The sequence below is a fragment of the Misgurnus anguillicaudatus genome, chromosome 16 (assembly GCF_027580225.2).
Source record: "Misgurnus anguillicaudatus chromosome 16, ASM2758022v2, whole genome shotgun sequence".
NCBI lineage: Eukaryota > Metazoa > Chordata > Actinopteri > Cypriniformes > Cobitidae > Misgurnus > Misgurnus anguillicaudatus.
In genome coordinates, this window is record NC_073352.2 from 30502548 (window position 1) to 30528958 (window position 26411).

Genomic DNA, 26411 nt, shown 5'->3' on the forward strand with positions numbered 1-26411 from the left:
TATATATATATATATATATATATATATATAGATTATATTGCATTTCTGTCAAAGGATCCTTTAAAAAGTGACACACTGCACCTTTAAAAGAGCTTTGGCGCTAATATGCATCCTTGAGGTACTAATATGCAATCTTTGGTACCAATATCTACTTCTGAGTTACTAATATGAACTCTCTACTTTATAAATGGTACCATAACATCTATTTTGACCATTTTTCTGTCAATTTGTCTATCAAAATGCAAAGCAAAACCGAACCCTACACGAAAATTTGTGTTTACTGTATCTACTACTACAGCCTAACATATAAACTGCATCTGTGCCATGTTGCCGATTACCGTGGAAAATTATTTTGACTCATCCTCAGTCTGAAGCGGAAAATGTGTTTACAGTAATGCACTTACAATGGATGCCTTGGAGGCAAGCTGGCAGCTCCATGAATAAACTATTAAAATAGACATTAACTTGTAAATAACCTTGAATATTCCTTTAAGGCTTTAAGTTATTAAAAACACCAATTTACATTAGCAAACCCTCACAGTTCCTCCAGTACACATTAATCATTATTAACAATTCAGATTTTCATATTAAACTTGGGAATTATAATTTAAGGTACTATAGATGTATAAGAATCACCTGAAGACATAAAACACCAAGCTGACCTCTAAGGACGAGAAGTGACTTAATAAAAACACCCGGCACTGTAAAACCTTTCATTGCGATGACATCATAACCTACGGTTACAAAATCCCACATAAAGAGCTTCAATTCCAGCATGAGAGTGAAAATTAACAGTAGGCCTTGTTAATTTATATGTTCCGGCGTTTCAGTCTTACACTCCCAGGAGACTCTCGCCGAACGTGAAGCCTCTCAGCAGGCCATTTCTGAAAACGTGTGTGATTACACTGAAAATTAATCTGATATGTTTGGCTTCGTTTTGGTGAAAAGCTAGAAGCAGTTGCACACAAATTGCTTTTAAGCAGTCTCAGGAGTTGCAGGGCCTTTCACACTCATTTGAATTTGTAGGAATATCTCAAGCGAGGGTTCAAAACGCTCTTTGTTATTTGCATTTGTCTGCCAGCGCTACAAACATACTCCTTTACTAAACCTCATTCAACATGCATGACTGCCAAATACGAACATTAATTAGTTAATATGATCAAAGTCATTTAGGACATACAAACACAAATTTATAGCACTGACTTATCTCTTAATTTGACAGACATAATCAGGTTTATAAACAAACACAGCTTATAAACCCCAGGTTACTATAAACAAATGAAAACCTAAAGAGACCGCTTTTTTCCTTTTAACACGCCTTCGCTATTAAAAGGCACTATTAAAAATACGCATGTGCTTTTTAGAGATTAAAAGTGCAGGCTTTTACATGCATGCTTTTCATATATCAAACACATTTACGCTCAATTTTGTATCCATATTAGGCAGCATTGCCCTGCACATATTCACCAAACGAGCAATTCTGTCATGATTAATTATACAAGCATAAAGTCTTAAATCTACTTCAGCAGCCTTAATGCTTCATACATCCTTGCCAAGAAATGCTGTTCTAGAATCTCTGAAAGCCCAAAATCTTGTCTGCTACCACCACATCTCACACACAACTCGAGCTTAACGCAAGCAGCTGGCATCATAACTACTCTGTGTTAAAGTAAAAGGAAGAAAATTAAATGTTTAACCCACACACTTTTCACAAGCTAGAGACTAATAAAAATTGTTGCCAAAGCAAGTAGTAAACGAGTTAATTTTGCCAACTCTTAGAGTTTTGACTGAATGTAAGATTTTTACATCTCCTATAACAATGGTTCTCAAACTTTTTCCGCGTGCGGCCCCCCTTGTGTACAGTGCATTCCTTTCGCGGCCCCCCAAAGAAAATGTATTTATTTTTTATATTTTAATTTTTTACATTTATTTTTAATTTATTTTTTAATTAAACAAAACATATTAAGTTATACAAAGTAGTGCTGTTGGTTAGTAGCCTTATTTTTTTAAGGTTTAATTACACATAAATTTATGTATTTTTAAAAATTTAATAAAACTGGGCCCCCCCTGGAACCATCTTGCGGGCCAGCTGGGGGCCCCGGACCCCAGTTTGATAACCACTGTCCTATAACACAGCTAAAAATGACCCTTAAGAAAAATACCATATTTAATATAGCTATTCGAATTACTGGGATCAAACACATGTTCTTTATTAGGGCTGCACAATATATCAAAAAGTCAAAATATCGCAGATGTGCATACGCCAATATGCTTTGTTTGCATTAACTCAATGATTTTTATTAAGGGTGTCACAATTTCGATCTTAAATCGAAATCGATCGAAATTAAGTCACAACCTCGAACTTCGAATTAAAAAATTGGATCGTCGATGCTCCCACGCCCCCATGTCACGTCCCGTCAGCTTGCCAAGCGGGGGAAAATAAACTCTCAGAAGTGCCTTTAAAAACATCCATCCAGCGGAACGCGATTTATATTTTAAACACGAGGGATGTATTGCTACTAGGGATGCAACGATTATAGATTGTGATGGTACGGTTATAGTCTGATAAATAATCACGGTTGTACGGTTATTACGGTTATAATGGACTAATTTATTTTACAACATTAATGTAAAAAATCACATGAATAAATTTTTTAACAATTGCTAAATTATTTTGTATTTTCAGTTTGTGTATTTTTTCTGTAATTCTTGGACAAATTTTAATAATAATAACCTAGCAGGCTTTGACTTAAACAGTATAGGTGCCTTTTGAAACCTGTAGGCTATTCATTTTAATGATCTTTCGAATAAATGTAATTTTATATTTGGACTGAATATATATTATAATATTATAATATATTATAAATATATAAAAAAAAACTAAATGTATATTATTTTGATTTGTTTGAACTATTAGTAAAAATGATAAGAGCCTCTCAAAACGAATAATAACACCGGGTCATCCTGGACTGGGTTCTGCGAGTCATTTTGGACTGGCAGCATTAACGTGTTAACTCAGGCTATTAATTCATAAATCATTAACACGTTAAAATAATTCAACGTTATTAAATGCAGTCAGACCACCAGGAGCCCCGCCCGGATTTGATCCGCGAGGAGGAGGTTTTTAATGCTGCACAGACCGATTGGAGTGTGGTTCTTTCACGCACCCGTGCAGGCACGCACACACACACACACCAGATGCACGAACAACCAAGAGACGTGTCACGCGCACATATTCTTTTGAACGCGGAGCTTTGTCATACAGTGCGCTAACAAGCATGTCGCATGCCGCACGCGCCTCTTGGTGGTTCGTGGATCTGGATTGTGTGTGCGTGCGTGAAATAAAAACACCCGGTGTAGCGGAGGCTTTACGGTTACTTAACCGTGACATTTTAAAGCGCGGTTAATAGTGAAACCGGTTAATCGCTGCATCCCTAATTGCTACAACTCCTTGAAATGCATATCATAAACAGGATTACTACCTAGTGATCTGTCTTCGGACAGAGCGCAACTCTCTGCACGTGCCCGAGAGAGCCGCCAAGATGCAGCGGGTTATATTTTAAACAAAAGGTATAGTTTGCCTCAGCTCGCATGAAACGCATAAAACTGAACAAATACGTAAGGATTATTACTTTAGTTTATGTTTAGACTTTGGACAGATGTGAGATGCGCATGCACGTGAGACAAAGAGAAGCGCAGCTGCTTATGACGACCGGTTTTAGTTCAGATAATAGGAGTCCAAGACGCGCGCATTAAGTCTATCTGCGTGCAAGAAGGAATTCTCTCTCTACAAGCTCTCTCGCGTAAAGTAAAGCCCACAAACCCCCATGCGAGGAAAAGCACGCAATGTGCATGTTAATGTGAAACTATAATAATAATAATAATAATAATAATAATAATAATGGCATATAATTTTTTGTCTTAAAAAAAAAATCATTTAAAAATCGAGAATCGAATTGAATCGTGACATCAGAATCGAAAATGTAACCGAATCGAGTATTTGGAAAATCGTGACACCCCTAATTTTTATACTTAGAAAGGTTATGCATAGTTGAAGTTTTAGTAAAGAGAAAAAAATATCTTGTGTGTGCACAAAAGTTATAAAACATATTTTAATAAGTTCAAATTGATTTTACAAATGCAAAGCATTACCGTATTGTATACCGTATATTTTATCGTGCAATTTAATAAGGTACTGTATATCGCATTTTTGCAATATCGCACAGCCCTAGCTTTAACAACACAATGCTCTAGCGGTTGAGTTACACAAACACTACTACAATTCTACTTTTAAAAAACTGTATGCATCACTGTAAAAAAAATCAGCATTTTTGTAAAATCAACTTAATTTGTATGCTACTTTAACTTAAAAAATTAAGTTAAACATCTTCAACTCATCGTTAAAAGTTATGTCTACTATGTCCTTCCACCTTAACTAGGTCATCAAAAAAAATTCACTGCACAAAAGGCCGTCAAGTGCATCTCGCAGAATAGCGTGGACGCGCTTCACACCGCAAGCCGACACGCGCACCAATGGCCGAAATGAGAGAAAGACATGGTCCGTCACTGTCTGGAGGATAACTAGCCAGATGATAAAACAATTAATTCATTAATAATCTAGTATGTGTTCATTTTCTGTCATAGTTTTTTCAAAATTGAGTTTTATTTGAGTGTTTTAAATAAAAATATTTTCATCATGATGCGTACGCCCCGCCCCTTTGATTGCCATGCCCCCGGCCCCGTCCACCCGCACAACCCTACCACCTTAACTAACAAATTTTCTGCGGGAAACCCTGACGTGTCATGCCAAAATAAGTGCCTGCTGCAGATGCGTCTAAAGGGTTTATGATAAAAGAGACGCTCGCGTTTGCCAGATACTCGCATAATCTCATGCGTAATCAGAGTTTTGTATTTTGGGAACGTGAAAATCTTTTATCATAAACGGTTTTGACGCGTGTGCAGCAGGCACTTATTTTGACAAAACATGTGATGCACACAGGACCTCTCGACACGCAGGACACATATTTTGGAAAATGGAACCACACACATCACAATCCGAACACTTATTTTGAATTAGCGCATCCTCGGATGAGCAGTCACGAGCCGCCACTGCATGTAACTGTGGATATATTCTCTGATTATTTTTAGTATTAAAAGTATAAAAGTAGAAATAAAGTATAAACTGTGATTTCAAATTATTAAAATTATTGTTTCCCCTCTGCTTGACAGTTTTTCAAAACAAACCAAGCTATTAGGCTATTAGTTTTGAATACCGCTTTGTAAATCTGACACATAGCCTAACCAAGCTGAAAGCAAAAAAAGGCGTTCATTAATTGTCCTGACAACAACAAAACTTAGTAGTGTATATTTTTGGCGATGGCGAAATGCTTCTCATATCCTTGCCTAAAACACAGTAACAATTTAGGTAATTAGATAATTCATAGTTTATTTCCCCCAAAAAGTGTGAACGCTGTTGCCCTGTGAGGCTATTAAAATATTGCGCAATTTATCTGAGGAATTAACCCCCCTAACAAAGCATCACTTTCTTAAACAATGGTCTATCTTTTCCTTTGACTAATGGAAAACAGGGGAGACATTTTATATTGGTGAAGGAGCTGGTGGACAAATTAAATACTTCACCTTTAAGACAAACATGCTCGTGCATAGTAACCTATTGTGCTAGCAGTGCAAAATGTCATAGGTTCAAACCAAGGGAACACAAATACTGATAAAAATGTATACTTTGTAATGCAATGTATTGTAAGTCACTTTGGATAAAAGAATCTGCCAAATGCGGACAAAGCTGGCATATTTTCCATTGTGTATTTACAAAGCACAGTATATGGAGCCAGTACAGAGCCTTATGCAGCATTAGCTACATAAAAATTTATATTAAAAGGCTTTCATTTTATTTACTTATTGATCTGACAGAAGTGTTACAATATGTAAAATTAAATATTCTGATTTAAAAAAAAATTGTCTCTGAACAGATGTTTAAACTTAGATATTGCATCCCGTGATGCATGCCGAGTGAGAGCTGAACTACGGGTCGATGTTGACTCAGTTGAATTGCCACCCTGAGGCACAACTGTGCAGAATATGAACATAATGAGCAAAGGTTAGTAGGCCTTCTTCCCTGTCAACATCATCACTTTAAGAGGACATGTATCTGCTGTTTTTCAGCCAACTCTTCCTAAAATATCCTTGCCATCCAAGAGCTCACACCACCTACGGCCTGCCTGCAGTAATCTGTTATTCAACCCAATATAAGAACATGCTAATACTGACACGCACGTCAAAATACTGCAATTAATATATCATGCAAAGCACATAAAGAAACTGGATCCATGCATTTTCAGTTGCCATCATCTAGTGTGCTGTAGGTGTTTGAAAAGGCGAAAGCTATGTTTAATAATTAGCCAGTCTGATCTCACGAGAATTCGTATGTATTTTACAAGTTGGCTAATTTGTATAAATTTGTATGAAGTGAATTGTACAAAAACTTTCAATTATTATAAAGAACAATAACGAAACCCCACCCCAAACAACAACGGCACAGGGACAAAGACAAATCATACAAAAATATATGAATGTGATCATACAAATTAATACGAATTAGCCGCCTCGTAAACTACGAACAAATTGCTGCAAAATCGCAAAGTTGCAAAAATAACTAGATCACACCTTTTCAACGCTAATTATCCATTTCGCGTCCTTAGTAAATCCCGACAGTTGTTATTTAACGCCAAAATGATGGTTTGTGCTGGCGAAAGCTGCTAGTAAATCTGGTCCTAAAAGTAATAATAAACAAATTATATATGTGTTATATCTTGTTTACGCAATTACGCATTTAATTGTATTGCGGACGTATTGCCTGCGGTATGGTCCAGCTTGTCAGTGAACTACAACTTTGTGTAGTAAATGCCGCTCCATCTGAAAGCAGCTGATGGCGATTTACTTCTAATTATGAAACCGGCTTTACTGACGAGATGCGCATGATATCGCATGCAAATTATCGCCCATTTCTAATTCACACAGGATTAGTATTACTAATTTAGTTTATTAATTTCTCAGACCTTATTACAGAAGGTAAATGTCACCGTAATCTTTACTGACAATGTCCGTAATGATTACTAAGATGGGACATTCGGATGGGACTAAAATCGCAGAGAAGCACTGGTAATAATTGCATCACCCCACCTCTCCATGTAAAATTAATCCCGTCCGAATAGGGATTAACAGCATTGAGTGTCATGTATGTTTGTGTGAGAGAGGGGACGAGAGATTATGTGTTTCACTGTGTATGACTGCCAGTTATTGTCAACACTGTTACTCTACCTTGGTAACAGAGTTTGAGAGTAACAGAATTGACACTGACTAATTCAGACTACAGGAAATCATGACTATTAGCGTTACTGTACACGTTTATTACAAAGTTTATTTCATTTATAAAGCACATTTAAAACAACCATGGTTGACCAAAGTGCAGTACAAAATTATCTATGTTTATTAACAGTAGTTCAAAATAAATTATCACAAGACATTAAAACACACAAGAGAACATTCATACAGTAAGGCATTAAACGCACAAGAAAACATACGTTTTCAAATGACTTTTGAACTCAGACACTGGACACTCTTTTAATAAATAAAGGCAGATTGTTCCATAATTTTGGTACAAGACACTTTTTATAGAAAATATGATATTGTTATGGCCTGTAACATGACTAGGGTTGAAAACTGAGAACCATTTTTTTTTTCAAAGAAACCGGGCGGAATTCTAAAGTTTTGGTTCTAAAAGTGGTTCCAATGCAATGCAGAGACGCTGGGAGCGTTCAAAAACAGCCATGTCTTACCTCATGAATATTACATACATTGAGCCACTGTTTACAGTCATGCAACCAAATCAACCCAGCTTACCATAGAAAACACTTGCACTGCTAAGGAACGCTTTGTATACTTGGTGTCAACGTCTAAATGTCTAAAAGATAGTCGAAAGTGTGGATTCATTTCCAAAGATATAACAATGAAGCAAAGTATAATATACATGTGCGTGAAAGTCTCCTGTACCCCATCTAAGATGGTTTTCTCCACAGCTGGAGATACAATAAGCCAGGAAAGGTCTCACCTTCTCCCAGAAAAAGCAGACATTTTTTTTTTAGCAAAATGCTAATTGTTTTGCTCAATAAGTTCAAGTTCAACACTGAATGTAAAATTTGATATTGAATTTAAAATGATATGCTTTGTTTAAAATATTTTGACACTGATTAATAAACACCAGGGTTTCCTGTAGCACTTCGCAGTTCGGGTGGCCCGCCTAAGCTGGAAAACCCTACCGCCTTAACTAGGTCGTACAAAAAAATTGCTGCACAAAAGGCTGTCAAGTGCATCTCGGAGAATAGCGCGGATGCGCTTCACACTGCAAGCAAGCGGCCGAAATGGTCGGAAGAAAACCAGTTGATAAAACACGTGTCCATGAGAACTGTACGTGGACTTATGTTTTGGGTTTATTCAAGCCTGTTATTTTATTAGTCTATAGTTCTTGCAAATTTAAAAAAAGTTAGCTGGTGATTTTTGTTGTTTGAGCTACCCCTTTGATTGCAACGCCCCCGGCCGCGACCACCCGCCCAACCCTACCACCTTGACTTACTAATTTTCTGCGGGAAACCCTGAACACAAATAAAATTGTTTAAGTATTGTGCATTATTTTTCATATTTCTTTTATTATAATGGAATCGGAATCAGAACCGGGAATCGTTAGGTAAACTGGAACCGGAATTTGAACCGAAAAATTTCTTACGATACCCAACCCTATCCATGACGATGAGTACCAAAATATTAAAATAATTTAAAATAAATTATTATCATCCATATACCAAACTTTAGGATGTTTAGGGGTTTTGTTCAGTCTCAATGGTATGAGCAAAATTTTGAACTCATGCCCTCATGATCAACCTTTAACTAATTCCAATTAGAAAAATAATTCACTGAAAAATCCCAATCACATTCAATATCAATATCTCTCAGTGACCAAAGAGCTGTCTGCTTTAATGTGGAAAATTCTTGAAAAGCATGTTATAAACACCCTGAAGTAAGCCAGGAACTGCACAGATGAGTTTGTCCTTTATCACAAAAAACACAAAGGTCTAGCAAGTACATTAAGCCCCAGAAAACTCCTCCATAAGCCTCTACAATGAACACATGACTACATAGACATAAGCTCCGTAGCCTTGAAGTGGGCAAAATATCAATACGATGCACTGTCATTTCTTTTGATGCCAGACATATTATGCGTTCAAAAGGAGACTCCGCCCTGTTGTATTATGGGCTGGCTGAGTGTTCAACCTACAACACGGTAGTCGTCAAGACAACGCTCCCTTGCGAAAGCCCTCTGGAGCACTCGTGTGAGGCGCATACAAATAACACTCCTCGGGAAGCGACTTGGGCAATCTTACAGGCAACAAAAGGACCCAGAGGACTTCCATAAAAGGCAGGGATTGAGATCCTCTGGGTTAAACTCTACTCCGTCGTTGATTGATGGCCAATTAAACAGTTAGAGGGTTATTGATCACGGGAGAATGAAGAGCATACCCAAACCACCCTAAATATGCTGGATGATGAACCACAGATGGGCTGAGAGCGAGCCGAGTGCCACTGCAAATTTTTCATGTTTATGCTCGCCGTCGCCAGCGAACAAACCCTATGGAGTAATAACAACTGAAAAAAAAACACTCGCTTTTGTTGCGCTAGTATTGTGGGATAAGTGCTTGAGTCTATTGAGATGGTTCGTCATTAAAGAGGACCGATCTTACTTAGATCTCACAGTCTGCAAGTTAAACCAAAAGCACCTTGGGAAATGCACTCTTATCTCTTCAGGGGAAGGCTAGTGTTCACATGTGCCGAGGTGCAGCATCTGCGCATTAAAGCATCTATGGACTCAAGGTCAACGCTACTCCAGCTTTCTCTGGCCACTGACAGCACCTTAGGGAAGAAGAACACGATTAGTCTCTCCGGTGACAGCGCTGATCTTCGGTTCCTCATGCTGACCTCGTCTTTTCTGAAGGGCACCCGCAGGAAGTAGCAGGTGCTGAAGCCAATGATCTGACCGAGAGCTTAACGCTAGAGGTCGACTAATATTTGGAGTTTATTTAAGTGCATTCCAAGTATTCCTTTTGGTTCAAGCATTTATACATTTTATTTACTAATTACACATTTTTGTTGGTTACAAAATAATACATTTGTCAGACACTTCTATCCAATGAGACCCACAGTGTATTTAAAGGACATCTATTACGCCCATTTTTAAGTGATGTAATTATAGTCTCAGGTGTGCCCGGAATGTGTCTGTGAAGACTTAACGTGCTGTTTTCGTGTCTGTACCTTTAAATGCAAATGAGCTACAGCTCCTCACTCCCTAACCAAAAAAGACATTGGGTCTCATTCACTAATAATTATGTATGTTTTTCGTACACTTGAACTTCTCATGAAAACTTTCCGCCTAATTCACAACATGAGTTTGTTCTTATACTTGTTCTTACGTTAGTGACTTTGGAGAGTTCTACATGAGCGGCTGCGTGCACAAAGTTGATAATTTGCATAAAACACACCCAAACCAGCTCCATATAAGGGCTTTCCACAGTGCAAGGCTGGTCCACAGAAAATTTTAGAGCAGTTTGTCATAAAAACAAAAGAGCTTGAAAAGAAATCCATGATCAGATTTATTATCGGCAAAGTTCCAATTTGCTTTGCATTTTTTATTTGGGAGGTTTTGCTGTAGCTGGATGAAGCCAGTGCTGTCCACCGACCGGAGTAACATTAAATAAGTATTGGATGTATTAACAAATATGACATTTAAATAATATGATAGAGACACACATCTGTAGCCTATCTAAAATAAAACAGACAGGAAATCAAGTGATTGACCTTCGGACTTCTCAATACACTTACATGACGTTTACATTAGGCATTAAGCAGACGCTTTCATATAGAGATTTAAAAAGTTAGGAAGGAAAGCGTGAAGATTTGTCATTATGTGCATTTTCTTTATATGTGTAGAAAAAATAAGTAGGCTATAATAATGTATAATATATAATAATAATAATATAGATTATGTTTAATAATATAATATTATAAAATAAAATATAATCATGTCAATTTTATATATCAACATTATTATTAACCTTATAATTATAGTCTAGTATTTCATTATTTTAATTGCGTACGAGTTTTATGTTTTCTTGAATTTTTGCATATATTTAGGAGACATTTTGATACAAAAGTTTTTGTTGAACTACGATTTGTTTATGAAAACAACTGTACGCACATCTCACGCACAAATTTGTGCATAAGCATGCTTAGTGAATGCGACCCAGTAAGCGTTTTTTAGTTTGGGGATGGGACGGTATGAAAATTTCGTATCATGATTATAGTGACCAAAGTTATCACGGTTATCAATATTATCATGGTTTTGTTAAAATGAGATGGAAATGTTCAAAAAGACACTGAAAACATTTGAACAAGCTTTAATTTAGGAAATCACAATTTAATATTTCATGTCCCTGAAATTATTTCTGTGGTAAAAAAATAAATAAATCAGTCTAATAAGTTTACCGTGAATTAATACAATACATTATCCCTTAAATGCCTTCTTGTGCAAACAACTATGTTGCATGTGTGCCCCTGCATCAAACTGATTCTGGCTGGACAGGATTTACCGCGAGTTTTCAAAATCATGGTAATCAAACACGGTTTTAATGATAATTAAATTTTAAATGATAATACTAAAGGCCAGGACATTTTATCGCGATTAACCATGAAACCGGTAATCGTCCCATCTAGGGGTGGGCGGAATGACCAAAAATCTATTTCACGGAATGAGTCAATTTATTTCACGGAACGGAATATTTCACGGTATACATGTTTTTCAGTTTATATTGTTTTTTGATGATAAAAATTTACAGAAATACACCACTCACTATAGCTTTTAACTAAATGCTCACCACAGTTTTAAAATATGAGCAATTTAAAGTTAATAATGTTAAGGTGAAAATGCCCAGAAGATAACAACAGATAAGTCTTGATCAGACAGAATCTTGTTTTTAATTGAGTTATTAATTTTATAGACATTGAAGCTATAGTATGCCTTCATTGTATTTTGTATTTATGCATACACTACATTAAAAATAGGCAATATGTAAAATGAACAGGTATAAATATATGCAAAAACCTACAGAAAGGATAAATATCTGTATATGAGAGAAGAAGCTCTAGATATTATAAATGTGACAGGTGCTATGATGTGATGATCATAAAGTTTGTTTTAAGGTCTTAACACCCTTTACTTTCTATTAGACCTTAACATTTGCATCTCTTTCTCGTCTTTCCGATCAAATATGTTTGTATAAGTAAATGGTGCGTCAAACTACATCGCTCCAGCAGCGCACGTGTCACTGATATAAACGCGAGTTTTGTCTTGGCTTGCTTAAAGTTCAGAAAACTTTACAACTATTAGCAATAGCATTATGTGCGAGAAGAACTCTTTATTTGGCGTCGCAGCTCCTTGCGCTTGCCTAGATAGACCTCTGCAGTCTGCACGCGAGAGACCGGCCGGCTGCTGCATGAGGAGAGAGAGAGAGCGCGAGAGAGCGCTAAAGCGAGCAAGACAAGAGTCTCGCTGCGTGACCCGCGGGGGATTCACTGGCACTTATTATAAAAATTACACAAATAACTCGTTCATTTTTTATAAGTGAACTATTTTACATGTTTCTCCATCACACACAGTCTAACATGCTGGGGGGCAGAGTTAGCCACGCCCACTTATTTGCATTCCGCGGAATAGACGGAATAGAAAAATCTGTTACGTCAGACATTTTATTCCGCGTTAACGGAATATACCGTCATACCGCCCAGCCCTAGTCCCATCCCTATTTCAGTTAAAGTAGATATGATTTCAGTGTTGGAATACTACGTCACTATTGAGATATGGCGGACAGCATACATTATGGAAATGCAGGACTGTCAATAAGTGGTTGTGGGTGGGGCTTTATCAGTGTGACATCACATTAACAAGATAATTAAAACAGCATGTTTATTGAGACTGCCTTGGTTTAATGGTTATTAAAAAGAAAGAGGGGGTGGAATTTTTTCATTGTACGGTGGTTGTGTCCACACACTGCTGACACACATTTATCTGTATTCCCTGGGGATCGAACCTTTGCGCTACTAATGCAATACGCTACCAACTGAGCTACAGGAATACTTAAAATGCATTAATGGTTTGTTTTGAAATAAAGTTCAGGATTATCATCAATAAAACATCCATCAGTTTTCCCAGCACTAAATTAAAATTATAGATTTTTCTCATAAACAATTATTTGCCACTTTAGTTTTTCTATCAACAAAATCCAATATCGCTCGACCTCTAATAAACGCCCTTAAAATAGCCCCTATTTTCAGCAAGCTACGAGTGTACGACTAAATCGAAAGGGCACGTTTCCTCTGAGATCTGATGTGGGCTGATAGAAGACTTCCTTCACCCCAAAGGTTGGCGTCACACTTTCTCATGTTCTCTCCCTCGCCTCTTTTCTCCATTTGAATTTGACACTTATGGAGAAGACATATATAGCACCGTGAGATAAGAAGAAGAACGCATTTGTCATCAAATGGAGCATGCGCTTGGATTACGGAAAGCCAGCTGCTGTTGACTTACACTGTTTGCCTTCTCCTCGATCCTGCTACACAATTTCACGCCTCTCCATTCATCAAACTCAAATGCTCTACATGTATTATAAGCTCTACAGATATTAGATATGTGTGCAAACTGTGTAAGCGGCAGACCTTGCTTGCAGATTTTTTAAGGAACATGCTTAGATTATGGTGAAATTGCAAGGCACCCACCGCCAAGAAAAAACAGATGTAATCGGGTTCGGTGCGTTTGCTACTGTACAAACAACACTGCTATATCAAACATTCATCTGCTTTAAATCTCTGCTTAAAAATTTCTCATTCCTTGTTTCTTTCAGGTTTTGTGCATCATACAATACCTCCTACAGAAATAAATAAAAACTTCCTTTACGTGCATCATTACACTTTATCACTTGCAAGTTGGGTGGGCAAAATTTTCTCATTTTCCATCACTTTTTTTACATGCAACAAATTACCCTAAAAAATAAAATACTGTACATGGTGGTGATCTGGCATAGATTAAGGGACCTAATGTTCTGCATTAAATCCTCAATTTTAATACCTTCCCCTTAACGTTTTTCTCCGAGACCCAACAGACAATGCAATGACTAGAATACTAAAAAGCCGGCTTCGTCCTAATTGCAATGATCCAAATGACGACTGTAAAATCACGTCTCTAAGGTCCAGGGAGCTTTCATGAGAAGCTGCTTAACCGCATAAGAAAGCTTTTGAGTTCCTCTGCACCCCGGATTCCGCCCCTTTCAGCGAGCAACAACCGAGCAAGCTCGCCCCTGTGCCAAAAATCTCGAAAACAAGTTCACCACAAACTCCAGACACAAAATCCCCTGTCTATTTCCATTTCTTTCTCACACACACTGCAAAACAGCAAAGCCATTATACTTTATCTCTACGTTTCCAAGAGTTTGAGAACAAACAGGAAACCAAACTTTATTACGTCAACATTACTATCAGCTGTATCTGCTTGCTATGGCACCATTCTCCATCAGGTAACCATGGCATAGGTTAGTGGTTCCCAGTTGTGACCCCAAAACGGTTTGTGCTAGGTTCTGTCTGTTTGACAGGGTTGCAGACAGTAGAGATGAAAAACAATGCTAAATGCAAATGATGCAATGCTACTAAATGTGTAATTGTGCATGCAAGTTAAAATCACCAATAACTTTTGCTGCTGACATTAAAATCAGTGCGTACATGATGGGTTCACAAACAATAAGGAAAAGCATGTCTTGTGCAATGAATTGCTTGCTGCTGACACCGTACTGTGTTTATACTTGCGCATCTCTGCAAAATCTTGGTTTCAAGCAAAACCAGTTGAGACTGGCATAGACTTTTTTGCATCATCTCGATCCACCGTAAAAAGCACACCATCACAAATAAAATGTGCTGATTCCTTTTTCCTATATACTGATGAAAAAACCTCCTCGCGGCTCAGCCGTTGCTCATCTCCCAAAAGGCACTACATTGTTGAGGAGAGAGCTTTGTTCTGTCTCCTGTGCGCTCTGTGATGAAGACTGACAGGGCGACCTTTATTTTTGACCGGATTATGTTTCAGGGGAAAGACAAGCTTGCTTTCATATAGAAAAATGCGGCGTCAGCCTGTTCCACCGTGCCGAGTGCAACTCGTATGATCTTTGGACTAAACATGTCTGCAGCCACACATGCCTCCGTTACTTCCCCTCCATTCAGATTACACTTCCTAATCTTCAGACGGCCTAACATGAGAAAGTTCCTGTCTGATCGTTTCTCCATTTTTATCGTCAGGAAAGCAAGATAAGTGCCCTAGACAGAACAAAGCGTGCTGTAGACATTTTCACAACGCCCTGCAATCCATAAAAATAATGTGCACGTCTGAAATGCCCCGTGAATGCCATCGTATTTTCTGTCTTTCCATTTGAAATATGATTCCTCCGGGAAATGACTGTTTACGTGAAATCTCGTTCTAATTAACGCACAGGAAAATACCCTCTTAATTCAGTTTGCTAATACATGTACAGTGTCCTAGAGCAAGATTTGTAATTACCCAACTTTTAACAAGTTAGCCCTCTATCCACAGCAGAGAGGAAGCCGAACAATGCAAGTGATGTGTGAAATTCAGACGGTGCTCTGAGGATACTCATCTACGATCCCCAGATGGGCTTTATGGTGATGATTACTTTAAAACCTCCAGGAGTGCAACCCAACTTTCCCACAGTCCTATTTCCCACAACTACGACCTTCTTTATCCAAATCTCCTTACACAAAGCGCAATGCACAGATCATGGCAAGCCTAAACCGGTCAGAGAAAACACATTGTGGGTACATGCATGGTATTCATAAAGCACAATCTTATTTAAATGTAATACCTGTTCAGTTTCATTTTAGGTGTCTATTATGAGCATACATTACATTCTGTGTATTCTGTGTGCATAACAAAATAATACTGATCGTGATTTAATGTTTTATGATCTTAAATACAAAATATATAAAAAATGAATTACTATGGAGTGCTATTTTATGGTTATTATATGATTATTGTTATTCAAATGAGAGTGAATAGCAGTAACACTCTTAAAAGCAGTTTAATCAACACATGTTTACAAAAAAATGAATCCACATGTCATCTTAACTTTAATCTCCCCTTAACTGTTATGCAAAGCTATTATGCAAGATGCAAAATGGAAATGCATCTGCTTTAAGTGGAACTGCATGTGATTTTAGCTATGGAAACCACACACAGTCTTACTACTTAAACGACCAGTTTTATCAATGCGTCATATTTCTGCAATTATAAATTAACAAAATAATATAATTATGATGGCATCAATGAAACCAACTAGCAACAATTTATTAAATAATGAAGCTAACATCTTTTAACAAAAGGCTATAATAGGTGTCCAAAATAAAGACAGAAGAGAAGATGCGAGTAGAGCAGGGTATTTGTGTGGCACGCACGCGCCCTCTTTACATCGAGTTGACCACGACTGCATATTTACCTCATTTAACATATAAATAAAAACAACGTGTTTAATGATGGTCGGAGGTCACTCAGTACATACTTTGTAAAGCTGTCAGAAACATTGCGGATGCAGCAAGAAAGGATGGATATGTGGCGCACGGAGATGAGCGCGCATTCGCCTCTAAACAAAATGTTACGCGTGAATAATGGCGCAATAAATAAACACACTAGCATGTTTATCTAGTTTTTGAAAGAAGCTCGCTTACTGTTTATATCTAATCGTGTGACGTTTCACACCGTAGTGTGTGCCTTGTGCTCGCCGTGAGAGTCGCGTGCTCGCAGAAGCCTGTCAATTAAACTTGCACGTACTAGTTCACGAAAATGTTGTTTCAACAGATCGGTTTATTTTTATTAATCTCATTCTTGGTTTTGAACATTAAAATAAATCGCTGCCCTCTATATGTTGTGAAATAAGCCACATGCTCACGTGCTCTCCGTATTGCTGTGCATCAGCAGTATGTGGAGGCTGTAATTGAGACAAAAGATGTTGAAGGAGAGAAATGTCTTCCAATATCGCCATTCGGACCAAATGACTTATTTTGCATACAAATGAACCCATCTAGTACTCAGTGTTATTTTGCGTCGTTCTTCGCGGACGCACATCACTAAAACGCGCGTGCTGTGTAAAAAGCAATTACGCGTGACTTACACATGTCTTTATCAGTCGAAGCCGAAACAGAAACACTTAAAAATTAATTAAAAACTCACCAACGCAGGTAAATCCGAAGGTAAACAGGCAGATCCATGCGAGTACAAGCCCGGATCTCCAGCGGACAAAGGGAGCCAGGTGTAACGGCATCATGTCTTTATCACCTCTCTCGCTTAAGTTTGAGTCCGTGAGATGAAGTAAATCAAATGAGATGGGGTGAGTATCTGTTTTCTGCGTTCGGTTCTTGTAATATTACGCCGATCAGTTTTGCCAGTGCATTTATAAGTCCTCTATCAACACATATCCTCTTCCTGTACCTTTAGCCATGAGCGCGTCTTCGTTGCTCAGAAACAGCAGCGCATCACAGGTGTGGTAAATAAAGACTCGTCTTTAATTTCTTCAGTCCCTCCACACACACACATGCACTCCAGGCGTGCGGAGAGAGAGAGAGAAAACCTCCCGGCTCTTCTGCGTCTTCTCACTCTCGGCTGCTATACAAATACTTGCTCCGGTAAAAATAAAGGCTGGAAATTGGCTTCGGTGCGCGAACATCTGCTGGTACAGCAATGCAGAAGTGAGGAGAAGCGATGTATGAAGCGGCGATGGAGGAAAACCCGGAACGGATGCCGAGTCTTCACTGGAATGGATTGGAGGGACCCTTGGAGACGACGCGTCATGTGGGGCATAAAGTCAATGAGAGCGCGTGTAGTTTATCAGATGTGCATGGCGTCGCGTTCTGTTTTTCTATTTACATTGATTTTGTTAAAGTGTTTATGCATAATCACGAAATAAACAAAATATAACATACAAAAGATGTAAAAGATTTTACCACGGCCATAATAAATGAAATCAAAATGGTATTAAGCAGTGGAATAATTCTGGATTAAAAATTATCCAGATATAAATATTAAATATTATTATATGAAAAATCCTTTTTTTTTTTAAATTAGGATAAAGGCAAAATATGATTTGCATTTAGATGTCATGCTTTCTGATTGTAAAGAAAATGTTACACTATCAAATCAATACTTTTATGTGGATTTTAAATATTGTATGATTAAAGATTTAGAGACATTCCACCTATATAATGAATTGTACGGGCTGCTGATGTTAAAGTCATTGATCAATACTGTATTTACTGTAGTTGCTTTGCCAGCAGCTTGCTCCTCGCAATGTTTGCATTAGTTCATTTAATGTTTTATCAAGGTAAGAGTTTCTGCAAACAAAATGCAATACTTTCTAATACTTTTCATGATGTATCTCAAAATTGCCATGAATTAGCTGCTCTCCAATGCACTTAGTTGAAAGGTACTGCAGTAGACGGCCTCACACTGTAGTATTCACTACATGTGTTTTTCAGCAATTTTCACCAAATGGCAAGCTTTACGACCACAACCGGGACAGATTCAATAAACAAAATTACTTAAGTACTTAAATACAGTACTCTATTTAATAGGCACGTTGGCCCACTTAAGAGACAATTAAAATGTATTTGTAATACTGCTTTCTTTATTTCTTATTCATTTAAATACTATTATTCAGCATAATCAATTGGCTTATTCCATCATTACAGTACACGTTGATGTTCCAACTTTTTTGAAGAAAATCTTTATATTTTTTCTTAAGAGTTCAGGGCCTATTTTGTACCCAAGTTGTAGTAAATGCCAGAAAATAAGGTCATATCAGATGCCGTCTCTGCAAAAAGTAATCTTTTTGAGAATGTCACCAATTTCCTTGACAAAATAACCAAAGATGATATACAGCAAGGTGCTAAATACAGTGTATCTCAAGTATTTTTAAGAGAGATATTTGCTGATGCTTTGTTATTTTTCTTTCAGCAGAATCCTCACTTATACAAGTATTAGCACAGAAGATCGTATCGCCTATTTATAGTTTCTATTGAGTCGATGGGTTTACCATTCACTAAACAAATACACAATTATTAAATTGAACTCTTTATGACTTAAATTTCATTATATTTTCTCAGCACAGCAGAAGTCTTGTAGTAGTCAAATAAAGGTGCAGTCTTTCTCATTACAGCTGAAATATTGTTATACAAATAGCGTGTTTGCTCAAAAAAACACACTTGATTACATAAAAAGATTATCTCAGGAAAACAAACACAGCTTTGGGAATAGGTAAAAAAACACCCACATTAACACACATACTAGATACATCATATCATCTCCCACTATGCTCGCAGCCTCTCAGTTTGAACTTGTATTTTTATCAAATTAGATTTCAGCGCCACAACGCAGCGACTGAGAGATTGTATGATCATAATAGCTAGTCGGTGGATTGCACATCGTAGTGAAAGTCACTTAGACCGCAGGAAAATGATGGGTTTGAATTTGCATACTTTTTACTCTCATCCTGTGCCATCTATGAATTAGCATGCGTAATGTGTAACTGCACATTAGCATAGCATGTGTAATAGCATATTAGCGTTAGATAAAACTCCAAAAAATAAAACTGTAGAGATGTGAAGTACATAGTAAGTAATGAATAAATCAACAGAGATATGATTTTTATGCTGTAGATTATTGCCACACAGATATCAGCATTATCTGCAAACAATCCTACAAAGTGATAATACTGTATATTATAAAAAAGGCTTCATTTTATAAATATTTTACTTTTGTTTACATATCCTCAGTTGCACTACTAAAGATTATAAGTTGATATATCATGTCATTTTACTTCTATGTTGGTACATTAAAGTAATTTTAAGGTTGTGAAAAGTATGAAGGCTCTTCTAGCTATAAGCGAGATTTTATGTTATTGTAACCCGAAACATGTTAAATTCAAACGCAACACAAGTAGCAATGAAATCTCAGAGGGGTGCTAACCGCTAACCTTATGCCAGAGGGGTGCTAACCGCTAAGTATGCCTATGGTTTCTCTTACTACCACCATAGTAATACAAGCATCTTGACCTGACCCAAAATTACCCAAATCACTTTTTACCCGATGTGCATAAATAATTTATTTTCAAAGAAAGACCTGACCGAGCCAAACCTGAGAAAATTAGTCCAGAGTCAGGCCCGAACCAGTGGCAACTCGACTGAACCCGAAAGTAAACGGCACTGATTTGGCCCGCTGGTCCATTTATTTTCATCTGACGACAACACCAATGTAACTGGTAAAATGTGCATTAAAAAATTGATTGACAGGTCTGTCTTAATGAAATTAACCTACCGCCAGCCACATGATGTTGCAACCGCTCTTGGCAAACATGGGGGGGGGGGGGCTTGGAAAAGGACTCAATGCACGATGTTACCCAAGACTCGATGCTGCTATTATTATACCCAACCCATGTCCGAGGGCACAAATGAAACTTTTAGACCCGTGAAGACCTCTATAAGCACCCAAATAAAGCGTATACTATTTACATGCAGGGTTCCCACACCTTAGTTAACTTCAAATTTAAGGACCTTTCAAGGACTTTCCAGGTCCAATACCCTCAAATTCAAGGAATAAATGTGAGGACACATTTCAAGTGAGTGCAAGTTTACATCATGTTACCTTTTAGAATACATTGTTATAGTGCCCTTTCGAGGGGACTCGCGCTGTGTCACTGCGGTGACACTTTGGGGACGCCTCCAGGAGTAAGTGTGTCTGAATGTGTATATCAAATTCAACCAATGGTGAGGCTTAACGGCAAAGACAGGGTGATGCGGGAGCCAGGAAGTATATCACTATCTGAAATATTGCCAAAGACGGTGTTACAAGGACGCAGTAAGTATGGCAAGGGAGACGCAGTGTCTCATTCCCTTCTCAGGGAACAACAGTTACATACGTAACCTGAGACGTTTTAATGTGTCAAACACAACTATACAAAAAAGTATTTTGGTATGAATCAACATTCGCATACAGAAGATATAAGCATTTAAAGCGAAACAGTTTAGCGCATGTGCTTAAAAGGCTAGAATTTTTATGATATTATCCTACACTACACAGGGAATAATATGGATTTCTTTTTTAGAAAACTTCTTGCATAAAATAGATTCAAGCACTTTTAATGACCTGTATGTATGTATATTTTCAAAAACGTCCCAGGGTCTTGAATTATTTCCCCCAGATTCACAAACTTTCAAGGAATTCAAGGACCCGTGGGAACCCTGCATATGGTAGTATGGTCTAAACTCGTTTCTCTCTTGTGCCTGCGTCCGATAAAAACCAGCCTTGGTTTTTAAGCTTACTTATTGCCTCGCTGCCTCACGTGGCAATGACTTTGGCGGCATGAAGGCAGCTCCACGAAACACATTCGGACAGCCTTCATTGGCAGCGTAACGTAATTCTGTTTGAAATATAAACAGAGAGAGCATAATCCCATATTGGAAAACTACAATACTATTTTCTCACTATAAAAAAGAAATTCAATCATAAGGTGTAAAAAGTGAAAATATAACCTAACTTACTGTACACTAATTTTGTGCTCCAGCCGCTTTCTTGACTGCCGTTTTATTTTTTTGAACTCCACCAGGCCCGACCAATCACATTCCCTGTGCACGCCCATACATAAAATTGTGGAACAAGACGATGAATGTATCTCAGGAGACAGGAAGTAAACCAAATATTTTCACAGGATTCGAACATGCCTTCGAAATTTCAGAGATTTCGGATGCAGCGCTAGCGTCTCTTGTCTTGTTTGTTGCCAAACAGCTAAACTTCAAACTCTGGAGTCTAAAGACTATAATCCAATGTCCCATAATTCTCTACCCGAGCAATTTCTCACTTTCACAGATATGGCCATGGAATATGATTTGTCAAAAATAGAAGACCGCAAACTACGGAAGATAATGCTAGAGCCAATTATCTTTTGAAACCGTGCACAACCTCACAGGTTCTGCCGTTACCCTGCGGCTCCCTAATTCAATCTGATCAACATAGAAAAGAATCAATAGCAATATTCAGCATTTTAACATCACTTCAGGTGCACACATTAGTCTTGATGAATCACGGCACATTGAGTTAGACTCAAAGCTTATTTTCCTGGGGTGTACGCTTTAGAAAAGCTTCACTAACATTTAGTAGCATCTCTATTATGATTTTATTCCATATATGCATGATTAATTAGATTGTACAGATGCAAGGACTAAAAATAAACTAGCAGTTTGAGGATTATTATCAGGGTATATAATAAACTATGATATGACTGCATATTGCTGCTTAAATCTGCTATGTGATGCTCTATAATATTTTTCCCAACCATTGGTCCTTAATCCTACTTTAGACATTTCCAAATTTCTGTATTATAAAACTGCTCGTTCTGGTTCTTCGTTCTGATTGGTTGAAATGCGTTTTAAGCCGTGATAAAATACCCTGGTAAACCCACGGTTCAGACAATTTTTTTTATCATTTTAAACTTTTTCTACATTTGCACAATTATGGCGGTATCCAGATAAATGTCAATAAATATTGTTGAGTCATTTCGTCAATAAAGAGAAAACGTTCTCTGAGTTGTTTTTGTCTTAAATTGATATTTCTGCTATTATCCACTAGATGGCAATCTTACCCAACTTAAACACTGACGCATTCACTCGACACAACGGCATTGTGGTGGATTTAGCGTGACCGCGACGTGAAAGTTTTGATGGCTCTGAATCTGATCTCTTACAAAAGTTCTTCACAAAAATGGAATTATCTCTGCTTTTAGCTGAAAAATTGAGAGGTGATAACTGATAAGAGAACAAATGGATGTAGGATGAAACGGTTTTTTTGTTGTTGTTGTTGAAAAGCGGTTGGTCTGTTCTTTCATTCGATATTTTATGTTTATTTAAAGAAGATAATTTTTCTGTAAGGCATTAAACTAAAACTGGGTGGAAAACTGGGTGGCAACTTAAAAAAAAAAACGCTGACGGGGAAAGAGTTAAGCATGCTTCCAAGCATATTTGATCATCACTTCAACAGTTGCACGATATAAATGTTAATGTATAAATTAAATTAGATGGATGTTGATTTATAAAATAAACACCACAGTCTTTAATCATATTTTCATTGTGTCTTTGCTGCGTCTGTGTTGTTTGGGAACTGCGCTCTGTTGCAGCCACACTTGATTCTGAGGAACTACTTTGTTTGGAAGAGTAATATTTGTACTAATATAATTACAACTTATTTGTGTTTCATTTTGTGAAACCCTGCTATGCATATGAAGTAATCGTTTTATAAACGCAATAAACCCCATGAAGCAGTGAGGTTACAGTGCATTTTATAACAGCTAAGGGGGATTTAGGCACTCCGCTTTGCGTCGTGCCTAACAACGCCCCTTAGCTGTTATAAAATGCACTGGTAACCAACTGCTTCTTGGGGCTTATTGCTTTAATTTATACTCAGCCTATTTATAGTAAGGGGAAATTTGACATCCCTTCCCGTTTTGGGGTTTGATGCTTTTTGGCTCTCCGTTTCTTTTTAATAGACTCCATTCACATTACCCGAGCCTGCCGTTATAACCGGGCAAACAATCCATTTAGTAAATGCTCCCTTAAATAGATTTCTTTACTCTTACACACCAGAGGCCCATATATAAAAACAATATGCTAATTTAATTTGCTTAGTCTGCTCTATTGTAAATAAATTTGCATGCAATAAGAATGTCGGACTCACTGCTTCTGAATTCATCAAGTTTGAAGTTGATGGAGAAGTTCAGCAAGAGGTTACCACATCAGGAGACTCATGAAGCGCTCAGCCCTGTTTCCAACAGACTGCGCACGAACCATGATGTAATGAGCACTGCTGTAAAAGATGCGAGAGGGCAAACAGATTAATCACGCTTTAAATCATAGACAGTGCACAATCCTGAAAACATGTCTCCTTTCCTCTACATTTCAGTGATTTTTTTCCAGCTGCTGGAGACGACATCACCTCACCTCCCGTGAGCAGCGGGGAGGGTACAATCAGAAGAAAGCACCTTTCTCTGAAACACATACAGTATGCTCGTTTGTGACAGTAACTTCTGATAGATACCGAATAAAACGTCAAGCGCTCAATGCGCGTTGTCTGCGAGCACTTCATTGGGATCTGTCCCGGTCCAACCAGTGACATCAAAGCGTATGGAAATGTAACGCAACATGTCAATGCTTATGCAGGAACAGCTTTTGGTGACAGCTCCCTTCCCAAATCAGGAAGTAAAGATACACACGTGTGCGCGTGCGAGACACAGATCGAGGGAAGGGGAAAATGAGGGTAGTGACAGCCGAATTTCATAACTGCAAGTGAATGGAGGACTCTATTGTTACACCTGCTGCGCCTCACTGAGTTAAGCAAGAGAATATGATCATGATTTGGGATCACAATCATAAGAAATTTACCTTTCACTTATTTTAAACAATGTTACTATTTTTGTGTATTGTATATCTCTACACTCTCAGAAAAGGTACAAAGCAGTCACCGAGACCGTATCTTTTGAAAAAGTCCTAATATGTACCTCTGAGAAACCCATATTAACCCTTTAGGTCCAAAGGTGTACTTTTTTAAAGGGTTCTGCCCCAGTGACAGCTTCAGTACTTTTTTTTCTCTACATCACTGCTTTGTTTTATCTTTACATAATCACAGTGATGACAAAATAACAAGTAGTAAAGAGTTTGGGTAGGTCACCAATACAAAAATCATTGATGTTAACTAAAGTCCCTTTAGGGAAGTCGTGCCACTAGGCGGCCATGTTTGCAATGCCTCCGGACAGTTATTTCAGTCAGGCAAAACTAATCTCATTAAATTGATTAAATTAAACAGTAAAACAATATATATTTGACCAACAATTAAACCTAACTTTGTACCATAACTTTTGTTTCTTAAAGCTTACACACTTCAAAAAAATACTTTATTTAGTATTTTTGTCTTGTTTTTAGTACAAATATATAAACATTCTTAAATCCAGATGCATTTGATGAGCAAAATGAAAATAACTTTAGTTTTTATACTACTTAAGTATTTTAGTTACATTAGCATCTGTGCTTTATCAGAGTATTTGTCTTGGGAAAAAATTTACTTTACTAAAAAATTTTCACTACATTCTAAAGCATATAATCATACTGTGTATTCCTTTAATATTGCATATTAAAATTTATTTAATACATAATTACATAAATATTGTGTATGTTTACTTTCTTGAGTAAATGTACGAAAATACTTTTTACTTAAGTAAAAGTAAAAAAAATTACTAAATGTTTAATGTACTTAAGTATTTAAATATAAATAAAAAAACTGAAATTATGAAATGTAGTGGAGTAAAACTAATAATAATAAGCTTTGGAATGTATGTTTTCCAAAGAAAAACACTAATAAAATACGAATACATGAAAATTTACTTTTATGTAGAAAGTAAAAATACTTAAGTACTAAACACCTCTGAATTTAAGTGAATTTATGCTTAAAACAAAAAAGCAAAAAAGTCTGCCAAGGGGGTAAGCAAATTTTCTTTAATTTTTTTTCTTGAATTAAGTGTTTAAAGGGCTGGTTCAATGGTATTTCATGCATTCTGACTTATTAACACAGTTATATAGTTGTTTCCTCATGCTAAATGTAGGCAACGTGTCAAAAAAGTAGTTGGGCGTGTTACAGAGTATTTCTGTGCCAAATGCACTTCGCCAGGGTTCGTACAAGTTTCGGAAAGTTTTTTTCGATTAAGGGTCCAGCTGACGTTTTAGGGGTTTCTATACGCATCACTTATTTTTATGGACACTTCCCTCGGAAAACCCCGCCCACCCGTCAATCAGTGGGAGACACTAGAACTTTCAAACATCACATCACATCACGCGACACAGTTTTGTTTAATTTCAAAACTCAACAATGGAATGAAAGAAGAAGTGGGTTTTTGGATGCAAGGAGAAGAAAGCCAGCCTTATGAAAACAATGGATATAGTTTATTATCCGGGGTAGCAGCATAGTTTTGCGTGTGTGTTTGATGCGCTGAATTTTCCCAACCGGGTCATGAGGTCTATGCAGTAAGTAAGACTTCTGTCTTATGTTGGAATTGGAAATAGGCGCGTGCATATTATATAAATGACACGACCATGTAGTGAATTATAAGTGTAAAATTTGTTCCCTGAGAAAGGAATGAGACGCTGAA

At 37.3% G+C, this 26411-nt stretch overlaps 1 protein-coding gene across 5 annotated transcripts in view; it reads right to left on the reverse strand.

The window, feature by feature from the left end:
* The window catches only part of unc5a (unc-5 netrin receptor A), a 294167-nt gene extending 270098 nt beyond the window's left edge, over window positions 1-24069 (reverse strand). For 2 of the 5 annotated variants that reach the window (XM_055179086.2, XM_055179084.2), the window contains exon 1: window positions 17405-18066. In XM_055179086.2, coding sequence (XP_055035061.1) covers window positions 17405-17498 — 94 coding nt within the window. In that variant the 5' untranslated portion in view covers window positions 17499-18066. Of the gene's footprint in view, window positions 1-17404; window positions 18067-23950 lie in introns of those variants that run through there. The other 3 variants (XM_055179088.2, XM_055179085.2, XM_055179087.2) reach the window with 3 other exon arrangements.
* Between the last annotated feature and the right edge of the window lie 2342 nt (window positions 24070-26411).